This window comes from Sesamum indicum, linkage group LG7, assembly GCF_026168435.1.
Source record: "Sesamum indicum cultivar Baizhima isolate 11 linkage group LG7, ASM2616843v1, whole genome shotgun sequence".
NCBI lineage: Eukaryota > Viridiplantae > Streptophyta > Magnoliopsida > Lamiales > Pedaliaceae > Sesamum > Sesamum indicum.
The window spans coordinates 14,811,494-14,826,774 of NC_142663.1; the positions used below are offsets into that span (position 1 = coordinate 14,811,494).

General features: G+C 33.5%; 2 protein-coding genes across 5 annotated transcripts; one reads left to right on the plus strand and one right to left on the minus strand.

Moving 5' to 3' along the window:
• Positions 1-932: 932 nt before the first annotated feature.
• LOC105166990 (NPL4-like protein B) lies at positions 933-4,106 on the plus strand. 3 transcript variants are annotated; one of them, XM_011086533.3, is made up of 3 exons: positions 933-1,090; positions 1,219-2,294; positions 3,607-4,106. In XM_011086533.3, exons 2-3 carry the CDS (start codon positions 1,314-1,316, stop codon positions 3,859-3,861), a joined length of 1,236 nt encoding a protein of 411 aa, XP_011084835.1. In that variant the 5' UTR covers positions 933-1,090; positions 1,219-1,313; the 3' UTR covers positions 3,862-4,106. The 3 variants fall into 3 exon arrangements, with proteins under 3 accessions (XP_011084835.1, XP_011084837.1, XP_088738650.1); XM_011086535.3 differs by having other exon boundaries at positions 946-1,135; XM_088882524.1 differs by having other exon boundaries at positions 946-2,294.
• Positions 4,107-4,448: 342 nt separating this feature from the next.
• On the minus strand, positions 4,449-10,122 carry LOC105166991 (alpha-galactosidase 3). Of its 2 annotated transcripts, XM_011086536.3 has the most exons (15): positions 9,706-10,114; positions 9,146-9,204; positions 8,803-8,859; positions 8,694-8,728; positions 8,260-8,363; positions 8,070-8,142; positions 7,720-7,778; positions 7,585-7,650; positions 7,350-7,433; positions 6,756-6,820; positions 6,564-6,646; positions 5,714-5,804; positions 5,476-5,534; positions 5,052-5,192; positions 4,449-4,891 (listed from the first exon to the last, which is right to left on the minus strand). In XM_011086536.3, the coding sequence occupies exons 1-15, from the start codon at positions 9,891-9,893 to the stop codon at positions 4,781-4,783; spliced, it is 1,275 nt and encodes a 424-aa protein (XP_011084838.1). In that variant the 5' UTR covers positions 9,894-10,114; the 3' UTR covers positions 4,449-4,780. The 2 variants fall into 2 exon arrangements, with proteins under 2 accessions (XP_011084838.1, XP_088738649.1); XM_088882523.1 differs by lacking the exons at positions 4,449-4,891; positions 5,052-5,192 and adding an exon at positions 5,199-5,388 and having other exon boundaries at positions 9,706-10,122.
• Between the last annotated feature and the right edge of the window lie 5,159 nt (positions 10,123-15,281).

Sequence of the window (15,281 nt, forward strand, 5' to 3'; positions counted from 1 at the left end):
TAAACTATGCATAAAGTGTATTTACATACCTAAATTATAAAAGTAATAAAATAACCCCTCGTAATATATACTAAATTTTTTATGATGAATGCCCTTACTATTTACACCCTTAAAATATCTCTATTACAATCATTCTTCTAAATATAATTTGAATTATTATAATTTTTTTTTAAAAAATATACACTACTCAAAATCTATAATTTTTATACTAAGCATAAAATCTGTATAAACTCCATAAATTTACAATTCTTCTACTTTTACACAATTGGTAAAAAAATTACATAATTTTTGCATATGTTATTATATACATTGAACTTTTTTTTAAAAATAAATTATCAATACAAATTCAAAATATTACATCTACTATATATACTATGAAATATGTAAATCTATAATATAATTAATATATAATATTCTATATTTTGTTAAGTGATGATATAATATATTTTTATTACGTGGAGATGTAATTGAATAAAAATTTATAAGTTATATAACATACTTTTTCTATAATATTATATGTATTATATATTGACCATATTTACATGTACTTTTTAACATAATTTATTTATTTTGTAAAATATATTTGCATGTATTCAGCTTATAAATACTTTTAGTGTTCCATAATTTATAAAAAAAAGTATAAATTACAAATATTATATTTTAAAATAAAATGTGAGTAAAATTTTTAATTACTAAAAATAGTTTAGGGGATATTTCAATAAAATATATTTTAGAAAATAGAATAAAAGAATATAGAGGTAAGTGAGAAGAGTATTATTGCCTTATCAATACTAAATTATTTTGTTACGGGTGTTTTTTTTTACATTTCATACTTTACGGGTGTAAACAAGATAAAATGCCTAGTTTTGGGGTGCATATTGTATTTAACTCAAATTAATATACACACATGTATATATATATATATATATATATACACAGGGAAAGAAAACAAATACAGAAAGGAAAAAGCAAAAATAGAGATGAGTGATGAGCACTGCAGTAGAGTTCTCTACTCTGCAGATGAATATGCAGACTGCTCTTGTTTTCTTTCTCTATCATCTGAATTACTGCTCCGAAGCTTGGAACCTTTGTAATTCTCAGCCTCACGCATGCTTTGGGTTTTCTTGGAATTACAGTATTGCATTGATTTCGCTCTGACTTTATTCCTTATTCTATGCTTGTATATCGCTATAATAATTTGTTCGTCATTCTGTACAGCTATAAATACAGTTTAGCATCGGAGCTGCACGCAAAACATTTGTTGATATTCCTGAATAGTATAATCAGATTGAGTTTGTAAAGCCCGCCCAAAGATGATTATCAGACTACGAAGCCGTGATGGTTTGGAGAGGGTCGCAATCGACAACCCACTCGCCACCGTGGCCCAACTTAAATCCGAAATTGAAACCCACCTCCGGGTTCCCACCGACGCTCAAATTCTCTCCACAAATCGGAATTTGCTCTTGTCAAAATCCAGGAACGACTTGAGCCGGTTCACCGATATGTCCGACCCGAGTGCCCGGTTGTCCTCCCTCAAGGTTGCTCACGGGTCTGTTGTTTACCTTGCTTATGAAAGCGAACGCACTGTTGCTGGCCCGGCATTCCACCGTGCTGGCTCCTCCGGTAAGAAGATGACAATGGATGACTTGATTGCTAAGCAAATGAGAGTTACGCGGCAGGAGAAAGCGCATTCTGAGCTTGTGTCCTTCGATCGTGATGCAGCAAATGTGTTCCAGCATTATGTGAATGAAAGTTTGGCTTTTGCAGTGAAGCGTGCGGGGTTTATGTATGGGACAGTGTCAGAGAAAGAGAAAGTTGAGGTGGATTTTATCTATGAGCCACCACAAAGGGGGACAGAGGAGAATTTGATGCTTTTAAGGGATCCTGATGAGGAGAAGTTGGTTGAGACTATAGCTTTGGGGTTGGGAATGAGGAGAGTGGGGTTCATATTTACTCAGACGATTAGTCAGAAGAAAAAGGACTACACGATGTCAAATGCAGAGGTTTTGCAGGCTGTGGAGTTGCATACGGAAGGGAATTTGAAAGAATGGGTCACTGCTGTGGTGAAGCTGGAGGTGAATGAGGATGGTGGAGCAGATGTGCATTTTGAGGCCTTTCAGCTGAGTGACATGTGCGTTCGGTTGTTTAAGGAAGGGTGGTTTGAAAGGGAGATCCAAGAAGAAGTTGATCCAAAGCTTTCGAGGATGAAGAAAGACGTGGTGGTTGGGGGAAAAGATACAAGGGATGTGGACAACGATTTCTTCTTGGTTGTAGTGAAGATTTCTGATCACCAGGTTAGTAGGACAAATCTTATATACTTTATGGCTTTTTGTTGTTTGTTTCATTGAGTTTAGTTGATCGAGATTTAACCTTGGCTGGAGTTTTAGTCTTCTATGATTGAATTGGTTTTATGTTGAGGAAATGTCTCTTTGTTTCTCCAAATTTTCTAAGTTAAGATAACTCCTTTTTGTGGTTTGTTGTTTGTACAAGGAGAAAGACATTAACTTGTATAAGGAAAATTTTGAAGAAATTATCAAGGTGAGTGCAACATAGATCACAATGATGCTAAGAATTATACTGGCTGTCCTGCCTTGACTTCATCTACGATACTTGCGCTGAATAATTAACAAGAGTTTTTCATTTCAAGAATGTCTACTCCAAATTTCATGACCACAAGAGCCATCACTTACAGAATTAAGATGGATTTGTTTCAGAGGCTAGGAGTTGTTTCTGCTTTGAAATTTTCATTGGAAGGCAAAGAATACTTAATAAAGCTTCTATTCATGATCCTTTAGCTTTTTATTGTGTATTTATCTACAGGGAACACTTTTACAGAAGTGGGTCACCTGCTTCAAGATTTGCTACACGCAGTTGTGTACTCGTACATAGTCCATGTTATGAGGATTCACTGACGACATTTTGGCTATTAAGTTTTGTAAAGTTATCAGTGGTATTTGGTATTGAAACCCACTAACCGAAGAAATCATTGCTAAAATGAAGAATTTAAGTAAGGGGGATAGGTCCTCACATCACATGTCAACTCTATTTTCTATCCTCCCTGGTCCCATTTAAATTCTTCAAGCAATGATGCCTGGTCAGGATTTCCAAGACTGAGACTCTGTTTATCATTTCTTGTTTTAAGTTTGGTGGCTGTAGGTTGACATTGTATGGTTACATGTATTGCTGATTTATTGCTTACTTCGTGATTTTAGAGTACCTGTATTATCATGTCTTTAGGTTGACATTGTATGGCTACATGTATGGTTACCTCTGTTATCATGTCTTATTTGAAGTTTGATGCCCTCCCTCAACTGTATATTGCTGCTCTAGATGATTAAATCTGCCTCAACATCAGAGTAACTTATTACAAGAAACCAAGTATCAGATAATTGATTCTACATTATATAGTTGCATGTAGTTGTGTTCTGTTCTTTTTGTTTTGGTTTTGTAAGTTTTCCTTTGTTGCATTCTTCCTGTAGGTTATTCTTGGCTTGCATTTTTATTTGTGATTCCGTGGTCAAATAATTTGTGTTTGGTCAACGTTAGTGATGCATGATTGATAAGATGTTTTCCGATCTCTTTTGTGATCTTCTTGTGAGCACGCAGGGCCCGCTTTCATCGACGTTTCCCATTGAGAACAGGAACTCCCCGGTGACAATGAAGGCATTGAAAAATCATCTGGACCGTACAAAGAGACTCCCTTTTGTGAAACGAATTTCTGATTTCCATCTGCTGCTCTTGATCACCAGGTTCTTAGACGTCAATGTTGATGTTCCTGCATTGGCAACCTGCGTACAGATGCAGGCTACTCTGCCTGAAGGATATCAGCTACTAATCGAGTCGCTGGCCACTGCTTCTTGATGTGGGAAAGAATGCTTATTGATCGAGACAGGATGGAACACACTATGCTGAAACTGCACAGGGCAACAGTGTTTCCATAAGACCAGAGACCGTAAGAGAATACATGGGCGTCTGCTCCAGATTTAGCTGTGTTTCAATTAAATCTGCAGAGGGCAACAATGTTTCCATTAAAACCAGTGCTTCCATTGATTTGTAAAGTGACTTCTATATTCTGTATCTAATTCTCCTGCTTTGGTTCTGTCTGATATTCTTGTTTTTAATCTAGGAATCTGCACATAGTTCTCAAGCTCCTCTTTATTAAAGTTTAGGATTAATTAGGAGCTAATATGCTTGCTAACTACAATTTTCTTTAAAATTACGGAATTCTCCCCTTAAAGTTTTAGAATTGCATCCTTTATTCTTAAGAGAAGTAGAATGTCAAAATTTCATCACGTTTCTACATATTATCACATGTTTGAATGGATGAGAGTGATTAATTATTACAGACTTCATGGAAAGATTTTGATAATTACAAAAATATAAGGATATGATGAACTATTCTATTAATTGGGTGTGTAATGTACAACGAAGAAACTCAGAAACCTGTATTACAAAACAAGTATTCATACGGATACTATACCAATATGTGTCCCGATATGTGTTCATATAAACGGATCCAGATCACAGAAAACAGGGAGATAACCATCAATCCGAGTACAAGACTTGTGTGTTGTGGCTCCAAATAGTTGTGTTTATTGCTTTAATTATTAGGTGAAGTTACAAAACCAAAAGCATCTGCTGAACTCCCACAAGCAGAGATAGCAATGAATGATAGTAAAGATACAAATTCTTCTCCTTTAACCTTTTATCCACTCGACATGGATTATCAATCAGCCAAAACAGTGGTACCCAAGATATAAATCCGAAGATGGTGGTCCAACTACCTTGCACGATGAGTCTCTGACAAAGGAGTGAAAATGTACATTTCACAAGCATGACCATCAACTCGAGCACTGAATGAGGCCACGGCTTTTTCTGAGACAATTTTGTGCTGCAATGAGTCGATCAAGAAATGTTAAGGCTTTCGCAAGCAATCCAGTCAGGTTAGTAAGTCACAGATTCAGGAACTCATAGCAGAGGGGCGATTCAAAGAAGAGGTCGAGCTACAATGACTAGCTGTCTGTCTAATTACATGGAGCATCTCTACTCACCTTCCACAAATCTCTAATAGAGACACTGATAGAAGATTCAAGTCCAAGTATACTCCAATTGGCTGTGATAGAGGCAGTTTTTGAACATCGATTCCATAGAATAACGACTAAACGTTGCCCAGAAAGTGGACCAGCCCACACCTGAAGAACAGTCAATCATCGCATAATGCTTATTTTACGCAAAAGTTTTTCTTATCATACGACCAGCTTAACCAGACAGTTCAGAAAATGGACTGCTGACTGTTAAAACTCTGCAACTGAGAAACAAACTGCCAAAGAAATCGAACTTAGCAAGTCGTCATGCTATCTGTTCGCTCGAGTATCTGATGGTTTGGGGCTGTAGCCACAGTATAGAATATATAGATTTTACAAGAATATTCAAGCATGGGGAAGAAAAGGAACAGAAGGACCAAGAGTCGCATACTTGATAACAATTGTCAGACCCATAGGCATAAACTTTTCTCCCTTGAACCCCAAGCGGATCTGCAAGCAGATAAAAGTCACTCGCCCATGCAAGTAAAAGAAATTTGCAAAGATGATATCTCAAGTGACATAAATGGAGATGCAAGGGTATAAGTATGAAGAAATAAGATCCATCTACATAAAGTTTATTGTGTGACTCATCCATATAGAGAGCGGACCAGCAGACTAAGCATCTTTACCTTGGTTTACAGAGATAACCTCCGCATTACTAAGAATTTCAAGTGTCTCTTTAGTCATGTTTCTTACATCACAACCAATTAAAAGTGGAGCCTGCAAAATAAAGCAAAGATTTAGTTTGTGAAAGACTGGAAAAGACAACATTTCTTTCAATCTTGACGGCCACGAGATGGAAACAAATAACACCCAGTACAAGAATATATGATGAGTGGAAAGATTATTCTCAGGCTCAACAGAATCGTGTGATTATGCTGGTAGTAATCAGCCACATGGGGAGTTTTGTGGAGTTCTTGATTCAGCTTGGGTATTTTTGGATTTTGAGAAAATTTTGCTGGAAAAGGTTATTAGAAGTAGAACTGTCTTGGTTAAGGTTTAATTATCTTCCTTCATGGTTTACATTGAAGACTAAGTTTCTTCAGAGAAAACCTTTCTCTATTCAAGAAAGGATAGCTAATTGACTTCTGATCAGATTCTAGTAACAAATTATTAAATGCAGATTTGCTTTCTCCACATTGTGATTTCTAGCAATAACTATTTCTTTGCTCTTTGTTTACTTCATTACTGTAAACTGAGCATATTTTCCTTTGATTTTCTCTGCTGCTACTAGTCATCAAACTCTGATCCGACCTGTTTTTTAATCACCAAAGAACTGCAGCAATTAGACAAATGTTCCCAATATGAGAAGACCACATTTTTCTGCTGGTAGAGTGACAATCGGAAAGAAAAAGATGCATGCAAAGCTTAGATTTGCCATGATCTCAGACTAACAGCTGCAAAAACAATATAAGACAGCTTGTGCCTTATGGACTTAAAAAACAGTGCTAAACAGAAATTTATTGTCGCAGAGAGCACCTTCATCAAAGCCCAAATGCTGAAATGTGCTCGGTACTCCTGGTATGTCATGCCACCATTTCCAACTTCCAACATATCCGGGTCTGCCAAAAGCATGAAAAAAAATCATAAAAGAAGGTAGAAAAAGAATCCATACATTGAGTTGCAGTCACATCTTCATCCAATCTATAGAAGAAAGATTGTTATTCCCACCATTCCATCCACCAGGCCCAGCATAGGCTGCCCACTTGTCGTTGAGATCAGCTATTGTTGTCATGCTAAATCAAAAAGGAAACAGAAGCTACATTAATACAGAATTTAACAAAAACAATTTAGTCATTTGGTAAATGCAGCTTATCCATAAAGAATACTAAAGTTGGAAACATCAACCAAAATTGCCCCCCTACAGATCATTCAGGGCTTTCCCTCATTTTGTCTGTGTTTTCTGTTCTCTGTGTTCTGTTTAACTCGTTCACAAGACACAAGGTATTAATATAGAGAAATATGTTTAATGTAAAGGGTAATACATTAGTATAACGGCAAGCAGCTTCACCTGATTTTGACTATAGTTTTTCATCATCATTATTGAATTTGGGTCTCACATTAGATGTAATGGACCTATCATTCAGGTGGTCTATGCTGTAATGGACATTCCAGAGAATTGTTGTTATCAGTTGGTTCTGAAGGGCTATTATTTGCAACAACTTTTTTTAGGGTATGCAGAAAAGTCAGTTGCACACACATTGGAAAACAATATTTTGACCCTAGCAAGCTGCAACTTTAAGAGTTTAGATACAGAGAACAAACCTTGCCCATGAATCATTAATGTCATCTGTTGTCCTCCAACTGTTTCCAACTTTGCCCGCCCATAAGGCCGGGTCATTCACACCCCTGCAAAAAGTTAAACAAAATTTAAAAAAAAAAAAAAAAAAAAATCAGTTCTGGAGTCTGATTTAAGATTAAGATACTATAATAGGAATCATGGGAAGAATACAAGGTCTGAAATAAAAAATATACAAATATCGTCAATGACAGAGGTTACCATTCACAAAGTGAATAGAATATTGTACGTCCAGTAGCATTCAAGGCGTCCCGCATTGGAGGATACCTGGCAATCATGGATTCACAATTGGACCAAGATATAGATGCCAAAATATGAAGTTAAATACACACTTACCTTTCCTCTGGTTCAATGCCCAGATTGAAGCAATTGTCATACTTCAAATAATCAACCCCCTAGATTATTAGATATAGTTTAGATATGTGAAGCTATTAAACAAAGAAAACAGAGAAGAAAAGACAACAGCATTAAATTTATGAACATCGAGATCATTCAAATTTTTTTAACTAGTCAAAAATTCCACTCATAGAACTTGGGTGAAGTGAACCAGATACTTTTGGGAAGACTACCAGTTATTTAAGAACTGAACTACATGGTAAAGAAAGTGAAAAGAAAGATAAAAGACATTCCCAACATCAAACTGTGAGACTAAAAAGAAAATTGCTAAAGAATGAATCTAAACTCACCCAAGATGCAAAGAGTTTAGCATCATCAGATTCATGGAAAAGTGACCCAGGTCGAACTTGACATGTGAAAGCCCTGTAGAAAATTCAGTTAATGCATTGGTAAGGCAAAGAAATGTTTCAGCTAACAGGAAAAAAGTGTAAATCTATGTTCAATTTCAGCATCCAGCCAGATTTTAGTGATTCATCCTACCCTGCATCTGAGTAAATACCCAGCTTCAGGCCCTTCGCATGCACATAATCAGCCAGAGACTTAATTCCCGATGGAAAAGTTTTTGCATCAGGAACTAGTTGACCCTGAACAATTATCCAGGTTTTAGTATGAAAAAGGGGAGGGGGGGAGAGAGAATAAAGCAAAATTCAAATCTTTCAACATATATCAGTTCTGGTTTGTTGGAGGGTGAGCGAATTGTTTCTAGGTGGTGCTCAACAGAACTGCTTTACACTAGTCATCTTTCAACATTTTCTTACAAGGATGGGGAAGAAGGAACCATCCACTGAACTAGAACTATAGCTTTCAGAATAAATAAAGCTTTCTTGCTGGAAACAAGATTTATTGTACATCTTATATGAACAAGACATAAAAAGCACTATAACAAATAGATGATCGCTTAGACACTTATTTACCTTTGAATCCCGAAAAAATTCAGACCAGCAATCATCTGCATTTTATGATACTAAATGAGAACACCAAAGCTATGAAGGAAACGAAATTAGGGAAACATGTAATCGTTACCTATGTTGACATAGTTATAGCCTAACTTGGCCAAGCCGGTAGAAATAAGTGCATCAGCTGTCAAAAAACAAAAAAGGAGATTAGCGTATTTCTGCAGAAGTACCGAAGAATCAGCTTTCAAGAGCAAACAATATCAAAAAGATAGATTTTGCTTCTCAAAACCCATTGTCAACAGCATTCACCTTGTGATGTTCGTTCATAATAATACGAAACTCAAGATAATGAATATAACTTATCACTATTTCAAAAGGTCCCAATTTTGACAAAGACTAGAATATAAATGAATTGTGGTGCACAAATTCCAAATTGAGCACATTAATTTGCAAGAAAGCAAAAGGAGTACCTGTTTCCTTGATAACTGTTTCATTGATATTACAGGCAAAAAAATTCCAGCTATTCCATCTGTCCGACAAGACAATCAAACGAGTGATTCATAAGTGAATAGTGTAGCATCTGGGGTTCCAAGAACAAGATTATCTAAACTCCAGCTAGTTTAATGATGCCCGGAAATCTAATTTGAATCTAACAATGTACCAAATCAAGACATCCAATCCCAAGCAACCAAAAAGTCCCTTCCTGTCAGCACGTGTACTCTTTTGACCCAAAGCAAACCCACCCACCTACTCTCGAAAAAGATGTACAAGTTGTACATAAAATCAAAAAATAGCCAGAATCAAGAACACCGGTAGAAACCCCCTAAATCTCCTTACTTCACAAACCAATAAAAAATTCAGACATCAGTGATGGGCTCTTCTTGGCCATGATCTCTCAATGTAGAACAGATCCACAAACAAAGAAGAGAAAAGAAAAGGTTAATAACATGAACATCAACAGCACATTATATATATATATATATATATAGAGAGAGAGAGAGAGAGGGAGAGAGGGAGAGGTTGTTGGTACCCCATCTGAGGAGTCGTAGCCAACCCATTGCTCAGCTGCAAAATCCCATACTTGGAAGTATCAAAAACATTGGAAAGGGGTTTTTGTTCAGCATTCAGGTAAGGATGCAAAGGCAGCACTCTAGCAGCGACTGCCGCTGAAAAGACATAAACATATAGAATAGCAACTGATGTAAGGATACATCCCATGGCAGAAGCAGAAGGAACTCCTCTCCGTGGCCTCCGATTACAGACAATAACTAAGTAAAAATTGGGTGATGAAGATAGAAGAAGAAGAAGAAGAAGAAGAAGCAAAGACTAACAAGAAACCATCATGCACTGCATGTCAGAGAGTAATGGAGAAGCGGACTTAGTTTTATCTACACTGTGCATAACAAATGTATCTCATTGGACATTGCCTGTGATTTTGTCGGCGATTTGGTGTCTATTTTTCAATTCTTGATGTTTCTTTTTTTTTAAAAAAAACAAACAAACAAATCCGACTGTGGATATTTTTGGGGATATTTTTCTTTCTTTTTCTTGGGGGGGTGGGTTAAGGAGGATACTGTTTAATCTTTGAATGATAGTATGTTCCGGAATAATCCATTTGGCTACCTGTGTATTTAAAAACAATTAGTTTAATTGTGTTTACTATACTGTCGTTAGGGGTAAAATGAGGATCCTAAATAGAGGGATGTCAAATCATAATTAGAATTTTTTTTTTTATAATTATACAACTCCAAACTACCACCATTTTAAAATCGACATATGATGATATGTATAAATCTACGACTTTTTAAATTAAAAATTTTACTCGCTATATATTTTTTATATTTCATCTCCCACATAAATGTTTATATGAAAAAATTTGTATAAAATAATTTTTAAATTATATTAAGTATATAATTATAAATTGTTTTTATTTTATATAATATAAATTTATTTTAAAAAAAAAAAACTTAACCCCCACCTATCCCCACATTCCCCCCAACCCCCAGAGAGAGCAATTGCATCGCCCAAAATTTGGGAGCCGTCGTCGTTGCTTAGCGCACAATTGGGTGATGATAGTAGTCTTAGATCAATACAACTTCGTGCGACCGTCGTCGTCCAATTGTGCTTGGAGGCGATAGCAATCGCCCCTCTCTAAGTCGGCAATAAAGGGGGCTAGATTGGGGGTAAGCGACGACAAGGGCGAGGGTGGAGGGAGGACTTGAGTTGGGGGATTAGTTTTTTATTAATTTTAATTATATAAAATAATAATTTTACGTTTTACAATTTATAATTATCTATAAAATAATCATTTATTTATATTTTTTAGGGTTAAGTACACTTTGAACTCCTAAATTATGCATGAAGTGCATTTACACCCTTAAACTACAAAACGGAATAAAAAATAGCCCATCAAGATATACATTAATTTTTTTATGACAAAAATGAGTTTATTATTTACACGCCTAAAATAATTCCGTTACAATCTTTCTCCTAAATATAATCTGAATTATTATAATTTTTTTATTTAAAATAAGCACTAGCCAAATTTTATGATTTTTATACTGAGTATAGAATCTGTATAAACTCCATAAATTTATAATTCTTATAATTTTTTTTGTATAATTGGTTAAAAATTTACATAACTTTTGCTTGTGATGTTTATATATTAAATTTTTTTGAAAAGAAAATTACCAGCACAAATTTAAAATATTACATTGAACATATATATATTGTAAAACATACAAATCCATAATATAATGTTCTATATTTTTAAGTAATGATATGATATATTTTTATTATGTGGATGTGTAATGGAAAAAAAAAATAAAAGTTATATAACATACTTTTTCTATAATATTATATGCATTATGTATTGACATGTATTTATGTGTATTTTTTAACATAATTTATTTACTTTATAAAATATATTTGGATATATTAAGCTTGTAACTAATTTTTGTGTTCCATAATTTATAAAAACTTATAAATTATAAATATTATTCTTAAAACAAAATGTGACTAAAATTTTAAATCACTGAAAATAGTTGGGGGATATTTGAATAAAACATATTTGATGAAGTAAAATAAAATGTATAAAGATAAATGAGAAGGGCATTTTTGTTCTATCAACATTAAATTATTTTGTCATGGATGTTTTTGTTACCTTTCATACATTAAGGGTATAAATGAGACAAAATGCATAGTTCAGGATGCAAATATATTATGTCGATAATATATTTAAATTAATTTTCTTTTCTTTTCTTTTTTCTTTTTTGAAATTAATGCATGGGTATATATTTTATTATAATTTATAATTTATTTTTAAGTATATAAGATTATTTATTATATACGTCAACCACATCATGCCACCATGACTAGTATATAATACACATTCAGAGTTTTCTTAGGCAATTTATCAATATATTGGTTAAATTGAAGTTAATACAACCCTGGAATGTGAATTTTGGATTGAATATCTTTTATTCGAATTATTTTCTATATTCTATATTATGTAATATATAACTATTATGTGTAATTTTTTTTAAATAAAATAAATAACGTATTTTTTTTGTACATATAATATGTATATATGAAATGTAATAAAGGGCTTGGGCTCATAATCCAAAGCCACAAGAGGCCCACACGTCAGCCCATCTTCAGATTGTTGGATCAAAATTGTAGCATACGTGATGTTATCCATTAGATTAAGACAGAGCAGTCGGAGCCCCGAAATCCCCCACCCTCCAAAACTCGGGTCATCATGCCCCATTATCTTATTTCCTCCGAAAATAAAACAAAAAATTGCACTAACCCACACAACTATTGCACATGCTTCCATTTGTCCTCCTCTCTTCTTCAATTAATGCTTGATTTTTTTTAAGAGAATTGTTAATATAAAATATTATTATACATTAATTATTGTAGTTTCAAAAGTCATATTCTACAATGAAATTAAGGAGTATGTTAGCAATAAATGCGAGGGGTGTAAAATCAATTCTTCCCTTATCTACCATTAATTTGTGCGCATAATTTATCTGCAATGGCTAACATAATAAATACAGAATAATTCAAATCGTTCGATCTTGATCTCTTATCTTTTTGTATGAAAAGAATTTACCTTATATTTGGATTTGTGTTTTGGGTGTTTTGTTGAATGTTTTGTTTTGTGTTTTGGAGATAGAAGGAGAAAAATAGAGATAAGTAAGTGTGTGTTGAAAATAGATGGTATATTTCAATTTGTGTTTTGAAATAATTTAAAATATTTTAAAATAAGTGGTGTAGGTTTGATGTTGGGATTTTGGAGACAAAAATCACTGTTTATTGTCAAATCATGTCCCTTTTATATTATTAAATGTATATATATTATATATAGAAAATTAAAAAATAAAAAAATACACAGATAAGGTGTAAAAACACAAAAACAAACATTGAGTGTGTTTTATCTTATTTTTAAAAAATGCGGAAACATAAATCAAACATTACCTTAGCTTTCTTTTTTAACAGTCTTTTGATTGACTTTCTTATCTCCGTTACTATAATTAGAATTCACAATAGAAAAAAGCAAAAAAGGACGGCTAATAAAGAGTTGATTGTGCTTTGCATTTAAGTTGGCAATGCTGCCGTCATTACATTTATTTTTGGTACGAGAGGTCAAATAATTATATTCTATGTGTATAGTAATTTTATTACCCATTATTATAACATACTTATTTAATTTTAGTTAATCGATTACATTTACATAATTAATAGAGTGTCGTTATTTAAGGTGGAGACTATGAGTTTATACAAAATTTTCAATTTTTGAACTTTAACGAACATTCCGAAACAAATTTTTGTACAATTTATTTTCACCACAAAAAATAAGCTTGTGAGAAGTAGGGGTTGAAGGGTGTCATTATGGCATGGATGGGGGAAGTTATTTCACCCAACAAAATTATTTATGGCATTTATTTCTTGGTTGAGGAATGGCCCACCCATAATTAAGTACCACCCCATCACAATCATTATTCCTTTCGATGTCATTATGCCAAAAGCTGCTTGACAGCGATTCGGCGGATTGTTCGGTTTGAATGACCTAATAGAGAGTGGTCACGGGACGTTAAGTGGGTTGCAAGGAAATAAAGAGGAAAACATATGATTAACTTGGCTTATCGTACACTTCTGCCTACTTGCATTTACCACATTTGAAGGGAACGAAATTTGAGACGCTTTAAGCATACAGAGCGACCACCGAATATAATAGCCACCATTATTGTGGAATATATTAGACAGAGGATTATCAGTGTTAATTTATCTCGTTCTGTTAGTTCATATGTGTTATATAGATGATAGCGTATCCCTTGGCCTGTCGAGGGAGAAACAACACTGTTGTATTGTACGATCTTGTTTTATTAACGACTCATAAATCAGATTTGTTTTATTTTTTATCGTATTCGTTAATGGATTAGCACTTTTAATTTCATAACCTATAAAAATTAATATTTTCAGTCTTCATATACTTTTTCGTTTATAATTTAACGGCGTAGGTCATGTGCCCAACACGTGGTCGTTAAGTATTTTTGGTTGCAGATAAAATCGACATATTTTTCAGCTTGGGACCACTTTTGTTGGGGAAATATAACTATATTTAAGTGGAAAAAATAAATATTGAAGAAAACTAAGGCAAAAAAGCGAGATTTTTCTTTTCTATTATAAAAATTGAATCATGCCCTTCCCTATATTTCTGTAAATTGAAGCAAAGTACAAGCAATACCCATAATCATATTTTTCACAAATGAATCAAATACGCCAAGTGGAGCATTCATATGCTACTACGGAAAGTATAACCAATTCTTCCTACAGCCAAAAATACTTAACGATCATGTCCAGGGCAGGTGGCCTACACCATTAACTTGTAGAGGAAAAAATTGATGATGATCAAAAGTGTTAATTTTTATAAATTACGAGACTAAAAATGTTAAACTTGCAATGAACCAGACCAAAAGTAAAATAGGTTTAACTTATGCAACAAAAAATGATATTTTCCCTTCATCATTCAACCCAAAAATCCCATTTTACACCAATACCAGTTTTCTCCCTTGAAACATCAATAAGAGTTAATATCATAATTAATTAGGATAATTACGCCATACTTGATTGAAGATTCGGTTGAATTATACATAAATATCTTATAATTTGAAAAATTATATTTAGTATATTTGATGTTTGTTTTCGTCTAACAAATATATTCATTCATTAGTAGAAATTCATTAAATTTTGTTTATATTGCAAAATTATTGAATGACAATTTATATTCACTAACATTGATTTATTGCAAGTCAAAATATTTTTTTTACCAAATCGTACTTATACATATCCACACACTAATGCATGTGAGAAGGTATATCTTTACCCTCACAATATTCATTTGATTAAAAAAAAAATTTTTTATGACATGCAATAAGTCAGTAATAAGACAGTTGGGGTAAATTCAAATTTTTTTGGCTAATTTAAATAAATTAGGTGAATTTTAATTGATGAAAGAATTTACCTACTAAACGAAAACAAATATTAGAGATATTGAATGTAATTTTTTAAATTATAAAAAATTTAAAAATTAATTATACG